The sequence below is a fragment of the Oratosquilla oratoria genome, chromosome 12, assembly GCF_046742065.1.
Source record: "Oratosquilla oratoria isolate Oo_2021 chromosome 12, ASM4674206v1, whole genome shotgun sequence".
Classification (NCBI taxonomy): Eukaryota; Metazoa; Arthropoda; class Malacostraca; order Stomatopoda; family Squillidae; genus Oratosquilla; species Oratosquilla oratoria.
Window position 1 is genome coordinate 37,945,266 of NC_134788.1, and position 16,930 is coordinate 37,962,195.

Consider the following 16,930-nt stretch of genomic DNA (forward strand, 5'->3'; position numbering starts at 1 on the left):
AAATGTCGATAAAATGCTTCTTGGTTGGACCCACCTTGACGATGCCCTGGACAGTATACTATGATGGCGTCAGACGTCTTCTTGACGACGTAGCCCTGGCTGGTGACGTGACGTCGTACAAGAGGTACTGCTGGTTAGGTAGCCCGCGGGGCCCGACGAGTGGGTGGGTGTGGGTGCCCCCCCCCCCGACAGGATGACGTTGGCCTCGCCCTACGTACTGTACGTGTCTCCGTAGAGCCCCCCAAGGTCTTGCGGGAGAACCTGCATGGCGGAGGACAAAAACGAAGGGTGTCACACGGTCAAACCCGGTTAGACAAACTGTTTGTCAAATATGTTTGACAAACACCTCATTCACACGGCCAAACACCGTTTGACAAACGATTTGTCAAATGTTTGACAACCAAATTCCCCGGTCACACGGTCAAGTCCGGTTTGTCAAATACGTTTGACAAACAAATACCCACATTCACACGGTCAAACCCGTTTGATAAACCGTTTGACCATGTATATGGTCCTTGATGTAGCGTGTGTAACGGATGCTGATGTGTGAGTGTAACGAAGTTATGGGTGTATATGTAACGGGTGTTGTGTGTGTAACAGGTGGTGTAGTGTGTAACGGATATGGACGGGAGAAATTAGCCCAAAAATGAAGTAGACTGCAAGAGACCACAAGGTCTACACTTGACAACACAAAGTTGAAATGATGTTCTTCCTCTCTACTTACATTTTAGTTTATCAATTTATTATTTGATAATCTATTATTTTTAAATGAATTTGCGAAACGAGATCCAAATCCTAACGTTTGTATATTCGTTTTCTTTGCGTTCAGTTCCGTGGAAAAAAGGCACATCGACGTCCATACTGAGCTTATTTTTAGTATTTTGATTAACGTCTACAAAGAATAATGAGTAGTATGTCCCAAGACAAAAACAAGAAAAAGAATATGTAAAGTGCTGGTACAATAAAAGTTGTAGGAAGATAAAAGACAAAAGAGACAAAGCTTGGGCCAAATGGAAGAAAAACAAAATACCAGAAAAATGGAAAATATATACTTGTTATAGAAATGAATATGTACAAGCGTGCAGAGAGGAAAAGAGAAAATATGAAAAAGATGTCATAGAAAAATGTAAAGATCAACCAAAACTATTTTACACATTTGTAAACAACAAACTGGAAAACAAACAAGATTTGGAGAAATTAAGACAAGGTGTTGAATACACAGAGGAAATTGAAATGGCGGAAATTATGAACAAACATTTTAAATCAGTGTTTACAAGGGAGAACATACAACCTGAAGAGAACGAATGGAAAGAGAAAGTCCCCCCTATGGAAGAAATAGAAGTAACAAAAAATGAAATATTGAAACACTTGAGTAATCTTGATGTCAGAAAATCGCATGGACCAGATGAAATAGCAAACTGGATTTTGAAAGAATGCAGGAATGAATTGGCAGACATAATACATAGCATAATAAACAGTTCCTTGAAAGAAGGTAAAGTTCCAAAAGACTGAAAAAAGCAAATATAGTACCTATATATAAAGGGGGAAATAAAGAAGACCCTACCAACTATAAGCCAGTCTCTCTAACAAGTACAATAGCAAAAATTTATGAAAGAATTGTCAAAAATAGATGGGTAAAATATTTAGGAAAAACAACGAGCTAAATCCAAGGCAATTTGGATTCAGACAAGGACGATCATGCGTCACCAATCTAATATGTTTCTATTCAAGGCTAATAGATATAATACAAGAAAGGAATGGATGGGCTGATTGTGCATTTCTAGACCTAAAAAAAGCTTTTGACAAAGTACCACATAAGAAGTTACTTAAGAAATTAGAAACTGAAGGAGGAATACAGGGCAAACTGCTAAATTGGATGGAAGACTTTTTGCAAGAAAGAAAAATGAGAGTAGTGATAAGAGACCAACACTCAAAATGGGATGAAGTAATAAGCGGTGTTCCACAAGGAACAGTTCTGGCCCCAATAATGTTTGCTATATATATTAATGATATGGATGAAGGAATTGAAAGCTATATGAGCTTCTTTGCAGATGATGCAAAACTATTGAAAAAAGTGAACACGGAAGAAGATTGTGAATCACTACAGAGAGATCTAAATAAAGTACAGGAATGGAGTAGGAAGTGGGAGATGGAGTTCAATACAAAGAAGTGTAGTATAATGGAATTTGGAAAAAGCAAAAACAGAATGACAGGAGCATATAAATTGGGAGAAAAAGGAATAAAAAAAATAGAAAATGAAAAGGACCTGGGAGTCATTGTTATGAATAATATGTCACCTGAGAAACATATAAATAATATTTTTGGAGAAACCTATAATTTAATAAGAACAATCAAAGTTGCATTTACATACCTGGATGAAGAAATGGTGAAGAAAATTCTAATCACCCTGATAAGACCAAGATTGGAATATGCAGGAACGATATGGTCACCAAGTACAAAAAAAAGTACAAAAAAACTTGAAAGAATACAAAGAGCAATTACAAAATTGGCACCTACACTCTCAAAACTATCATATGAAGAGAGACTAGCAAAACTTGAACTACAGACACTAGAGCAAAGAAGAGAGAGAGGAGATTTGATAGCTATTTATAGAATCATGAAAAGCATAAAAATTACTGATAGAGAGAATCTGATAAAATGGGATGATAGAAATACAAGAGGGCACGGAAAGAAAATCAAGAAAAACAGCTATAGAAGAGACCTGAAAAAGAACAGCTTTACTCACAGAGTAATAGATAGTTGGAACAAGTTAGATGAGAAAGTGGTGTGTGCAAAAACAATACATGAATTTAAAAATAGCTTAGATAAAATGAGATATGAAGACGGGACAACACGAGCATAGCTCCCCTTCCCGTAAAATACAACTAGGTAAATACAACTAGGTAAATACACACACAGAGAATCATGAAAGGCATAGAAGTTATTGATAGAGAGAATCTGATAAAATGGGATGATAGAAATACAAGAGGACACGGAAAGGCGATCAAGAAGGACGGCTGTAGAAGAGATCTGAAAAAACAGCTTTCCTCACAGAGTAATAGACAGTTGGAACAAGTTGGATGAAGGGGTAGTGTGTGCAAGAACAATACATGAATTTAGAAATAGTTTAGATAAAATGAGATATGGAGACGGGACACTACGAGCGTAGCTCCCCTTCCCGTGAAATACAACTAGGTAAATACATACATACATATATATACATACATACATATATATATATATATATATATATATATATGTATATATATATATATATATATATATATATATATATATATATATATATATATTTGAATCTCTGGGGAGCAGATTCTCTTGTATGCATGCATTATTAAAATCGACAGCATTAAGGAGGTTATTAATCTTCTTATGGGTATTCTCCAGGTTTCTAACCAATACTCTGCCATTTGGAGGGTGAGCATAGACCAAGTTGCCAAAATGATTCATTTATTAAAAGTTTCGTGTGACAAAGAGACATCATCAGGAATAAATTAATCATTTTGGCAACTTGGTCTATGCCCACCCTCCAAATGGCAGAGTATTGGTTAGAAAGCTGGAGAATACCCATAAGAAGATTAACAACCTCTTTAATGCTGTCGATTTTGATAATGCATGCATATATATATATATACATATATATGTATATATATATATATATATATATATATATATATATATATATATATATATATATATCACACACACACACACACACACATAAATACACACATATATATTTATTTATATATATATATATAAATATATATATATATACATATATATATATATATATATATATATATGAATATATATATATATATATATATACTGTATATATACAGACAACACTTGACAAACGACAAGGTGGCGTCCCGATCCAATGTTAGCGACTTCGGTCGTTAGCATGTAACAAAGTATTTTTTATTTCAATTTTCGCCAAGAAAATCGCATATTTCGTTCATGTATTATAATTTACAAAATTAATGCTTAATTTTCTAACGCTATATCGCGTCCATGTATACAACTGAACAAATACCCTCATCTTCATGTAAAGACAACAAGATTACGTCCTGTATCTGAGCAGTCTCTTTCGAAGTAAGTAACAATTTCGAATTGAGCACCTTCTACAGACACACTAATTGTATGAAATACACTCTCCCTGCAAATTCACTTATAGTAAAAATATAAATTAAAGAAATCCACTATAGACCGAAGTTGTAAGGATTGTATTGTTGTGATCTTGTGACTTTATGCATGACTGGACGTGTCTGGCCTATGTAATTACCACAAATGTATCATGTTATCAGTTCCATAGAGGGATCGAAGTGAGCAACATTACTTTGGATGACATTGGTATCATTAATACATATAAATGCAAACACATTTTTCACTATTCATTTCTTGCAATTGTAAGATCTGTTGGTATTATTTTAGAACTTTACACGTACATGATATACTATAGCATTAGAAAATTAAATATTAATTTTGTAAAATATTAAACATCAATGTAATAAATTTTTGGCAGAAATCAATTACAGAAAGTTGCAGCTATACACAGACTAATTAAGTTGCATCAAATCCTGTAGACACCATCTTTGTTTTGATAGATTTGGAGGTTGACAATGATGACCCATATGATTTCTAGAATTATAGGTGCTGCATTACTAAGTGCAGGCTAGGTTAGGTAAGGATAGACAAATCTATCATACTTTATTTTCTTTGACCAGTGCATCAATCAAAGTAAAGATGGCGTCTCAAGCAGTCAAAATGGATACGTATGTGTATAGCTTTTAGCAACTTTTTAAGTTATTGATTGCTGCCAAGAGTAACATATATTACAATGTATAATAATTAACAAATTTGTTATTTAATTTTCTATTGCTATATTGAGTAGGTGTGCACTTTTAAAAATTTAGCGATCTGTTTCTTCCTATGGAATGATCATACTAGATTAAGTTAGGTTAGGAGTAAGTTTTATGATAAATATCCATGTTGGCATGATTACAGAATTTTATAAATTTTATTTACTACAATAAATAGAATATTGCAGTATTTTTTTATATATCTAGAATGTCATTTATGAACATGCAGAAACCTGATACAATTAACTACCATTTCCTTTGGGCTGATTCTGTCATCCATTGACAATTCATAGCATCATAGTTATGGGAAGACTACTGACCATAGTTCCCGAGAAAATTATTACTTATATTTTGATATAGGAAAGGAGCCACGGTATATCCATGGGGTCCTACAAAAATATGAACTGGGAAGACGTGATAAGTGGCATCCCACAAGGCTCTGTATTGGCTCCTTTGATGTTTGCCATATATATAAATGATATGGATGAGGGAGTGAAATGATACATGAACTTCTTTGCTGACGATGCCAAATTACTCAAGAGGGTAAGCACAGAAGAAGATTGCAGATCGCTACAAGAAGACCTGGACAAAATATGGGAATGGAGTCAGAGATGTGAAATGAACTCTAACATTAAGAAATGTAGCATAATGGAATTTGGAAAAAAACAAAAATAGAATACATATACCAAAGGATTTTTCCCCCTTACACGGAGGGTAGCCAAAAAGAAAAATGCATAGAAAGCACTCCTACATACTCCACTGCCCTCCCCCCTCCTCCCTCTCATCTTGGCACCTCCTGGATGACGGGTCATCCATGCATCCTGTCCACTGCCCTGGGTCAGAAACAGTGTTGCAAGACACAGCACATCCACAGCAAGGCCGCTTCATAAATTCGGTGACCCCCACCCCACCCCCCTCTCCATCCCCTCATGCAGAAAAGGAGAAGACGGGGAGAAATCCCTTCGGGCTGCATCAAACTTTTTCTCATACATACTTCCTTACCCCCAATCTCCCACCCACTTTCCCTCATGTATCACAGCATCATCCATACACAACCCTTCTCCATTCACCCCTATCTTCTGTCCTCTCCCGTCCTTCCTCAACAGACATTCCTTTCTTTTGTAATGCCCCTTTTACTCCATCCATCCATCTCATCCTAGGACGCTCCTTCATATTCACTCCTTCCACCTCTGCCTTCCACACCTCTTTTACTAATCTTTCTTCACTCATTCTTTCCATGTGTCCAAACCATCCTAATACTCTTTCATCAACCCTATCTCCCAACTCTCTTTCCACCCCTGTTCTCCTCCTCACCTCATTTCTCACTCTATCTAGCCTAGTAACCCCTATCATACTTCTCAGACATTTCATCTCAAACACCTTCAAACTCCTCTCTTCCTCTCTTATGTTCCATGTTTCTGCCCTGTACAGAATTGATTACAATCCAAATGCAAATAAAGAAAACATATAGTATCAGAAACATCTACACACCATCTTCCACATCAGCCCCCAAGGCTACTCTCCCGAACTCCAACCCTTAAATGTGTTAACAACCTACATGCTGTGAGGTGATGTGTGCACACCATCCAGTATGGCTGCTCACACAAACAACAAATTAGAGAGGAAAAGTACAAGAATAACTTCCAAATCTAGATATACTGAACTCCGGCAAACACCCACTAGACAACCTGTAGAACACAACCAGCAAGTAACATCCCCAGACATACCAGTGTGAGCTCCTCCCCTTCATTCCAATCACATCCATGGTCTCTTTGTATCACTTGCAGAAATGATCAAGCCTACACATTAGAATACAAAAACTATAAGAAAGCAATATGGTGAGATAACACAGAAGAAATAGGAAAAAAAATTGGAAGACCCAACATTCATCCATAGACGAGGTATCACAAGAATTCACAAACCAGTGCTCCAGTGAAAAAGATGTTGCTAGAGGTTCAAGGAAGAAATGCAACCCTAAATAGATTGGTCAATCCATTTTCCTAGAAGGTCTCTCTCTCCTGCAGGAGATCCATGACTCCCAGGTAACAACCGGCAGTGGCCAACAGGCAGGCCCATAGGTCACTTGGGGAAGATATACTGTGTTGTTGTCCAGGAAGTGTTAGTGTGGAGCAGTGTAGGATAAGGTGTTCAGTGTCTTCCATATGGTGGTTACATCTAGGGTAGTTTGATTGTGAGTCCAGGCTTTTTCTCTGATGATACTGTCTAGTGCTGGGTGGTATCATGAACACTTGCAGGCTAGTGTGGTTTCTTGAGAGGGGTTTTTGTGGGGCTAATGTCTGAAGAGGATTTGGTGGTATGTCTTGAGGAGCTTCTCTAGTAAGATTAATGTATTTACCTAGTTGTATTTTATGGGAAGAGAACTATGCTTGTAGTGACCCGTCTTTGTATCGCTCGCTCAACATCTAGTTTGTTCTTAAATTCTTGTATACTTTTTGCACATACTATGGTTTCATCCAATTTGTTCCAGACATCCACCACTCTGTGTGGGAAACTATTTTTTTTTTTTTCCAGATCTCTTCAATAACTATCCTTTTTGAGTTTCTTTTCATGTTCTCTTATCTTTCTTTTGTCCCACTTCAATAAATCTTCTCTGTCAAGGACTTGCATGCCTTTCATGATTCTGTAAATGGTCAGTAGATCTCCTCTTTCTCATCTTTGTTCCAGGGATGGTAGTTCCAGTTTGGACAATCTTTGTTCATATGTCAGTTCTGAAAGTGTTGGTGCCATCTTCATTGTTGCTCTGTGGAATCTTTTTAATATCTTTATATTCTTTTTTGTGCTGGGTGTCCATAGTGTTGCAGCATACTCCAATCTTGGTCTCATCAGTGTGACTAATATTTTCTTTACCATTACCTCATCCAAGTAGTTAACAGCCACCTTTATTGATTTTAGTAAATTGTAGGTTTCTCTTACTATTTTGTTAATATGTTTGTATGGTGTCAAATTTTTGTTAATACTGTAATTACTTCTAGGTCCTTTTCCAAGCTAACTTTTTTTTACTTCCTTTGTACCAATTTTATATTGCCCTGATATTGTATTTTTACTTTTTCCAAACTCTGTTATACTACATTTCCCGATGTTGAAGTTTACTTCCCACTTTTGACTTCATTCCCAGACTTTGTCCAGGTCTCTCTATAGTGATTCACAATCTTTTTCTGTACTTAGTTTCTTTAGTAGTTTTGCATCATTGCAAAAAAGTTCATATAACATTCTACACCTTTGTCCATGTCATTTATAAAGTAGCAAACATTATGGGCGCTAATACAGAACCTTGTGGGACTCCACTTATCATTTCTTCCCTGGCTGAGGTTTTGTCTCTAAGTATCACCCTTATTCTTCTTCCATTCAAGAAATCTTCCACCCATTTCAATAACTTTCCTTGTACACCTGTTATTTTGAGCTTTCCTAGTAGCTTTTTGTGTGGTACTTTATCAAATGCCTTTTGTAAATCTAGGAAAGCACAATCAACCCATCCATCCCTTTCTTGCACTATGTCTTTTACCCTCGAGTAAAAGCAAATCAAGATAGTGTCACATAATCTTTCTTGTCTAAAGCTAAATTGTTTTGGATTCAGTATATTATTTTCTTCCAGATGTTTAGTCCATCTACTTTTGATCATTTTTTTTCACATATTTTAGCTATTGTGCTCGTAAGGGAGATCAATCTATAGTTTGTTGGGTCTTCCTTATCTCCCCCTTTATGTATTGGTACAATATTTGCATTTTTCCAATCTTGTGGTACCTTTCCTTCTTTGAGTGAGCAATCTATTTTGTTGGTTAGTTCATCTATACATTCTTTTAGTATCCAATTTGTAATTCTGTCCAGACCATGTGATTTTTTTACATCAAGGTATATTATTTGGTTCCTTATTTATTTCTGTGCGACATTTATTTCTTATATTGGGGAAGTCTTTCTGTTCTTCATTCCAATTTTGTGTATTTTCAATTGTGAATATAGATTTAAAATGTTTGTTCATAATTTCAGCCATTTCTACATCTTCTATATATTCCTCATTCCCTTGATGCAGTCTCGTTATTTCTTGTTTATTTTTTAATTGACCATTTACATACCTGTAGAATAATTTAGGTTGGTCCTTACATTTGTCTGTTATGTCTTTTTTGTGGTTTCTTTTTTCTTCCCTGTGTATTTTTATGTATTTATTTTTTAGTTCGATGCGTATTTGACACTTACCATTCCCCCCCCCATCTTTTCCAAGCTTTGTCTATTCTATCTTTTGCCTCACTACATTTTTTGTTGTACCAGCACTTAATGTACACCCATTCCTGCTTCTGTTTTTGGTACATATTTATCTATTCCTTCTTTATAAAATTTTTAACCTCTTCACTCCGGGGCACATCGCACGTCTGGCAGCATTAGCTGCCTGACGTGTGATGTTGCATCATAGTAATCGCATTATAAAAAATAAAGTCAGTGCTCAATCGTTCGTTCTCTTTCACCCGTGAATTTTGATAACCATAGATAACACTGGTCAACAAAATGAAACTTTTTTTTCTCATCACAGACATAAATAAGCTTTTCTGAATGTAATTTTGATGCTGAATCCAAATCTGGTCACATTTTTGTTCTAGCACGTATAGTTTTTTAATTATTTGCTTTTTTGTATTTTAGAAAAAATATATGTATTTTTATGAATATGTAGGACGTAATAAATCTCATTTCATGCAAATCATTCATTTGTGAGAACTAAAAAATAAATATAACACTAAATTAATTTAATGCAATGAAGTATAAGAAACTAATCTACATTACATAACATTATAAGATCTTAAAAACGTTGAGAGTATGCTTTTCTTTTAAACATTTGGTCTGGATTATCACGATACAACATCCAGCAATCATGCTTTCGTTCCAAAATCCTTGGTAGCGAACTTCCAAGTATGAATATCTTGATGGAAACGTTCCCCTTGCTCGTCACTCACTGCACCAAGGTTTTCGGGAAAGAAATCCATATGAGAGTGTAGGAAGTGCATTTTCAATGACATGCGACAATCCATTTCTTTAAAAGCATTGAGTAGTTTCTCCACTCCATCCTTATATGCATGGGACTTTGTCTTCCCCAGAAAGTTTGCGCATATCCATTTGAAAGCCAGCCAAGCATTCAATTCCAATGGACTGAGGGCCTGTTCAAATTCAATATCCATTAAAAGTTCCCTGATTTGTGGCCCAACAAATATTCCCTCCTTCAGTTTTGCTGCACTAACACTCGGAAATTTCTTAGAAATGTATTGGAACCCTTGTGAATTGATTTTACCCATTGCTTTAACAAAATTCTTCATTAAACTAAGTTTAATGTGGAGAGGTGGTAGGAAGATCTTTTGGGGGTCAACTAAAGGGACAGACTGGACACTGCTTGTTCCTGGGACATATGCAGTTCTTAGTGGCCAGGAATGTTTGGTGTAGTGTTCTTTTGTAGCACGACTGTCCCAAAGGCAAAGGAAACAACAATATTTTGTAAATCCTGCTTGCATACCCATTAACATTCCTATAACTTTAAGATCACCGCAGATGTTCCATTGATGGCTATCATATTGGATTGCCTTAAGTAGTATATCCATATTGTCATATGTCTCTTTAAGATGGACCGAATGGGCAATAGGGATGGATGGCTTTGTATTTCCATTATGCAAAAGAACTGCTTTGAGCCTTCTCTGGGACGAATCAATGAAGAGACGCCAGTCAGATGCCACATACGTCTGAGACAAGCCTGTGAATAGACCATGTATATCATGACAATAACAGAGAGGACCATCTACTGTAAAGAATGTTGCTAAATTAAAATTCCGCGTTCGGTAGTAACTGATACGAAAATTTTTGTGAAGTAAGTTGTTCTCCTATAATCTTGAGGCGAGAAGCTCTGCTTTCTCTTTAGACAGTGATCGGTCTCTCACAAGATCATTCAATTGTCCTTGGGTTAATAGTTTCGGCTCAAAATTTCTACCTTCCAATGTGTAATCTGGATCTGCAGATGGTCCGGGAATGCCACCAGTTACACCTTCATCGTCATACACGTCATTTTCAATAGAATTTGCTCCATCATCTGGGGGAATTGGAATGGGCAATTCTTCACTGTGTGGCATGGTCGACGTGCTGAATCCATGGTTGGATAAACAATCTTGTGTTTGTTCTTTGTAGAAAATCTGGTTAGGTTAACACTACAAAAATAACAGTCTCCATGATGATCTCTCGGCTCCCTCCATATCATGGGCATGGCAAACGGCATTGAAGCTTTCTTTTTGTTCACCCAATCGCGCAATCCGTTTGAACAAGCAGAACAGATTTGATGTGGTGCCCATGGGTCTAGGTCACCTAGATGGCAATCAAAGTAAAGTTTGTATATTTTTTTAATGTTGGTTGTAATATTTCGTCGTTGTAGTTTAGTTGTAAAATTGCCACTGACATAACAGAACTTGTCGGAATGATTCATACATTCTCGAGGCATGCTGATTGATATAAGCAAATGATTCTAAACAGATTACCACCAGCACAGCACTTCACACAACAGCAGACAGAGGCCGAGTGTAGCTCGCTGTTATCAGTTAGGTATCAATTATGCAGGTTGCCAGACGTACGATAAGATGTCTGAAATAAATAAAATAAACCAAAATTGAAATAAATAGATAATTAAACAGGAAATAAATAGATTCCTAAATAGACACATAAAACTATGAAATACATAAAGTATAAACTTAATAAAATGTAGAAAAAGTAGCACTTTGGCTATTAAAATGGTTAAATCTATGTATTTACATATATGGTTTCATCATAAAAACTATACGTGCCAGAGAAAATCTGATTGCAGTTTTGGAATCAGCGTCAAAAATGCTATCCCGGCAACACCAAATTCACTCTGATGAAAAATCTTTGTTGACCAGTGTAATATGATGAAGCCAGTTTAGAGAGAATGGAGGTTGCGTAGGTATGACTACAATAAATATAATCAAGACCCCGACGTCGGCATCATCGCATACCCACTTGCTCCTCATGACGCCTACGTAGGCGTCACCGTATGGAAGTGATTAATATATTCCATTTCTCTTCCAGCTTTGTTTTTTCATTTAAGAAGTTTTCCCTATTTACTTTTAGAAAGAATTTCCTGAGTTTTAAATCTGATTATTGTACATTATTCCTTTTCTGTCTTTCTCATTTCTTCCCAAATCAATTTCCGCTTTTAGTTTGAACTGTATTAGTACATAGTCACTCTCCCCAATTGGTGTCTTGTATTCCATTTTATTGACAATTTCAGGCTCTGACGTAGATATTAAGTCTAGTCTCGATGTTTCTATATCTGGCATTTTCCTTTACCTATTGAGTCATGTATATGAGGCGTATACATCTACCCAGCATATTTCTTTAGAAAGTCACCCATAATTACTATGTATCCTCCTCCTAGTAGTTCATTTAATGCATGCTTTGTGTTGTCCAACAATTTGGAATGGTCTCCCTCTGTCCAAGAATATATTTTTTGGGGCACATATATCACTACAAATTTTCTACTTTTCATGTGGCTGTGTTTAACCGTTATTATAATCAATTCCACGTTATTTTTTTCCTCTGTTGGCTTTGTCACATTTAAGCCTTTCTATTTTTTATCCAATGGTTGTATAAACCTTGTGAATGTGGTTTCATGTAGATGTGTGGTACTGGTGGTAAGTTATTTTATATGTTTGAGTAGTAAGCAGCTTTTTTTAATTCAAGTGCCACTGCTTGTGTGATGTAATGAGATGGGTGAGTGGAGTTGAGGGCTCTAGTGTAGAATTGTGTACACATGATTAATTTTCTATGATATTCTATGGGGAGGATTTTAGTTTCTGTGTGCAGGTGTCCTATTGGTGTGGTTTTGGTGTATCCTATTATCACTCTCAATGCTTTATGTATAGTTAAGTGTTTGCTGATTATTTGGAACCATACTGCAGAACTATAGTCAAGAATGGTTCTTATTAATTATTTGGAAACCATAGATTTTCATTCTTTTGTCTAAAGACTGTATTTGTGATGGATTTTATTGGGTGTATTTTTGTTGGTTCTTTGTGTCAGATCTTTGATGTGTGGGCTTGAAAGCTTTTGCTACAGTTAAGGTGTGTTTGTACTCACACTACTGCTTAGCAGTGAGGTTGCCATGAACATAAAGATATAAGATATAGACATTTAGTATATAATGCAAACCAATGCATATCTTGACTTTCACCTCTTCCTTTCAGACCGACAAGAAGTAAAATGGATAGTACAGTGTCCAAGTTAGTGAGTGATGACCTGAATCAGTGGAGAAGAGATGATAAGAGCTTTCTAAAGCAGACCCACAAGACAGATGCCCCTCCCAAGGCTCATATCAAATTAGAACCATTTCAGCCTGATACCTACAAAGATTATTGTGCAGCACAACAGGACAGTCCAACACTAGAGAACACTGATATGACTTTCAAAGAGGAAGAAATATTAAATTGTGATGTTTGCCACTTGACATTTGCTACAATAGATGAGTTTGAGTGCCATGGTAAGGTCTGTGTTCAGAAAAGTTCCCAGAGAGATCAATCTTTTAACTCCACCCTTTCAGGTAGCACTGGTGTGATGGATGATTGCTGTAAAGAGAAAATGCAATATAATTGTCCACAATGTAATATGGCCTTTTATCAAAAAGGAGATCTCAAAGACCACATTAAGAAGACACACACAGAAGACAAACCCCGCAAGTGCACATTCTGTCACGCAGCCTTTTCCTGGCCGAGTGACCTCAAGGTGCACATACGCACTCACACAGGGGAGAGGCCGTACCAGTGTTCCTTGTGCGATGCTGCTTTCACAACATCAGGAAGTTTGAAGGTACACATCCGAACTCACACAGGTGAGAAGCCACACCAGTGTGGGCTTTGTGGTGCTGCGTTCTCCAAGACAGGCCAACTGCACACCCACATACGGACACACACCGGCGAGAAGCCATATGAATGTGAGCAGTGTGGTGCTGCTTTCTCGGAAGCAGGCAAGCTACGCAATCATATCAGGGTACACACAAGAGAAAAGGCAAGAGGTAAAACCACACAAGCGTGGGCTTTGTGGGGCCGGTTTCTCAAGCAACTTGAGGAACCACAAAACAAAACACACGGGGGAGAGGCCACATCAATGTGAGCAGAGTGGTGCTGCTCTCTCAGAAGCAGGCAGTCTACACAGACATTTCAGGGTGCACACAGGAGAAAAGGCACACGAGTGTACTGCTTGTGGTGCTACTTTCTCCCGTGCTGCTGATACTTTAAAGAGACATATGGAAACACACTCACAGGTCATCTTGTGAAGTTGCAAATTGTCTGCTGGCTGGTATAACTTGGTGGATCTTGGTCATTGTCTATATGGAAATAATGCATCAGCATTTTCCCACCCCTCAAAATAAGTTTCAGTACCTACCATATATCCTTGAGTAATAATTGACCCCTTGTTTGTGGCCAAGAAATCTAGAATTTTTCACACACATTGTGTAAAAGTTGGTCCTAGTTTTTCAGACCTACCATAATGGAACAGCAGTGGTGAACTAATCTTGCTGTTAACCCTTAACCACTGGCCTATCTTCCACTTTTCTCTCCATTTTCTTTAACCATTTCCTATCACCAACCCATTACTCTTCCATTCACTTTTTGAACCACCCCATCCATGTTTAAATTGAACAGCCAAGGTGACATATCAGGTCCCTGGCAAAGTCACACCTTTACCTCAAACCACTCGCTCTCTCCATTTCTGATTCTAACACAGGCTCTACTACTCTCATAAGAATTCTTGACTGCTCTTAACAGCTTTCCTTCTATCCCATACATGACTTTGATTACGCTTGTAGCTCTTGGTACAGTAGTTTGAGCAGAAAAAACTAGTCCCAGCTACAGGTTACACAAAATACAATAATTAGATTCATACAAAATTTACCTCAATGTAGTCATATTGGTATTGAAGAATTTAGCAAGGTAGGAATGTTACCTGTAAAATATCGTGTCCAGCAGTTGAAACTAAACCAGGTTTACAATGTCGTTCATAATTCTGTTCCCTTGTATGTGAGCTGTAATTTTACATTATCGGCTGAGAACCAAACCCAGAACAGTCAAGAGTCTCTTATTGTACCTCATGCAGGTCTCTTCACCAAAAACAGTTTTCACTTCACAGGTGCTCAACTATGGAACTCACTACCTGTGTCCATTAAGAAATCAAATAGCAAGGTTACCTTCAAGAAAAAAGTCAAGGGTTACTATATGTCTCAGCTATGGACAGAGAACAGCCTTGATTTTGTGTACTACTAGCTTAGTGAGGGATACCTGATTCCATGAGTAATACCATCCAAATCTGTGTTCACTCATAACTGTTCTGACCTCCCCCCACCCTTTTTTGTTTTTTTGTTTTTTGTTTTTCAGAAGTTTAGTATACCAATGATTGATGTTTACAAATTGGTTTCCACCTTTGTTTTGCCAGTCATAATATGGTATATGTCTCAGGTAGGGTCCGAGAATAGTTATGATCTGACCTTTTTCCTCGTTCTCCTTGTTGTTTTACTCATTCGAGTACTGGTCCCCTGTACCCTACCTCTGATGCTTCAGGTTATAATGTACTACTCTCTAGTGCTCATACTAATTGCCCATTCCATCCTGAGATTTAGGTTAAATGTCAGATTTAATTAATAGGTGACCCTAGTTACAGTGTAGCATTCACTACAACCACATGTTGTTACATATTGTAGTATATCATTAATGGTACTACTCCATAGTACTCACTCATACATGTTGATACAGCTGTAGAATAATGCAGTATATCATTAATGGTACTACTCTGATATAGTACTCACTCATACTGTTTTGTTACAGTTTAACATTATTTTGTTGTTCCTTTGCTTATTGCAATTTTCCTTTTTGTGATAGTGCTCAAATTTTTGGTATCAATATTCCTATGTGTACAAACATTTTAGTAATATTAGCTAAACTATAACAATGCTTATGTGTCATATGTGTTCTGACTGGTATTACTCATGATTGTCTCTGGTCCCCTTAACCCCCTACGTATGTTGTCAGTGTGACTTAGTGTAGAATAACAATCTGATGAGGACCACAATGGAAATAAGCGTACATGCTTTTTGTGTTATCCTCGGCAATTTGCATTTATTATTCCAAACTATGTGTTCTTGTCATTATTTGCACTTCATGTACATTGATTCATTGCCAAATAAAGTCTGTCTATCTATCTGCACTTCCACCTACAGTACCTTCCTGTCTACCCTGTCATAAGCCTTTTCCAAATCCATAAAGACCCAAAAAACATCCTTATCTTTTCCTAAAGCTTTCTCACATATCTGCCTTACCACAAAAATCTGATCCACACAACCCCTACCTTTCCTAAACCCTCACTGTTCCTCACCAATTCCCTATGTTCCTCTCCTAATCTGCTAAAATCATCATCAGCATAGGCTTCAGACAACAAAGAAATTCCAATTACTGTCTTCAAAGTAAAGAAAGTGGGATCTGAAAAAGACTTGGGAGTAATTATCTCAAACAACTTGTCCCCTGATAAACTAACAAAATTGTCGGAGAATCCTATAACTTGCTAAGATCAATAAAAGTGGCATTTACTTATTTAGATGAAGAAATTATTAAAAGAATATTAGTCACACTAATAAGGCTGCAACATTATGGTCACCCAGTACCAAAAAGAATATAAAGAAACTTGAAAGAATCCAGAGAACAAGTACGAAAATGGCGCCAGCACTTTCAAACTTGTTATACGAAGAGAGACTAAATATAAGTTACTGACTTTAGAAAAAAGAAGAGAGAGAAGTGACCTACTGACCATCTACAGAATCATGAAAGGCATGGAAATATTTGATAGGACTTGTTAATTGGGACAAGAGAAACACAAGAGGACATGGAAAAAACTGAAAAATGATAGTTATAGAAGAGATCTGAAAATAGAAAAAGACATTTTTCACACAGAGTGGTGGACACGTGGAAGAAACTGGATGAAACACTAGCGTGTGCAAAAACCATACA

The 16,930-nt window shown here is 36.9% G+C and overlaps 1 protein-coding gene across 2 annotated transcripts; it reads left to right on the forward strand.

Moving 5' to 3' along the window:
• The first annotated feature begins 3,902 nt into the window (after nucleotides 1–3,902).
• Nucleotides 3,903–15,108, forward strand: LOC143031439 (uncharacterized). Of its 2 annotated transcripts, XM_076195247.1 has the most exons (3): nucleotides 3,903–4,116; nucleotides 6,671–6,925; nucleotides 13,124–15,108. In XM_076195247.1, exons 2-3 carry the CDS (start codon nucleotides 6,915–6,917, stop codon nucleotides 14,043–14,045), a joined length of 933 nt encoding a protein of 310 aa, XP_076051362.1. In that variant the 5' UTR covers nucleotides 3,903–4,116; nucleotides 6,671–6,914; the 3' UTR covers nucleotides 14,046–15,108. The 2 variants fall into 2 exon arrangements, with proteins under 2 accessions (XP_076051362.1, XP_076051363.1); XM_076195248.1 differs by lacking the exon at nucleotides 6,671–6,925.
• The last annotated feature ends 1,822 nt before the right edge of the window (nucleotides 15,109–16,930 follow it).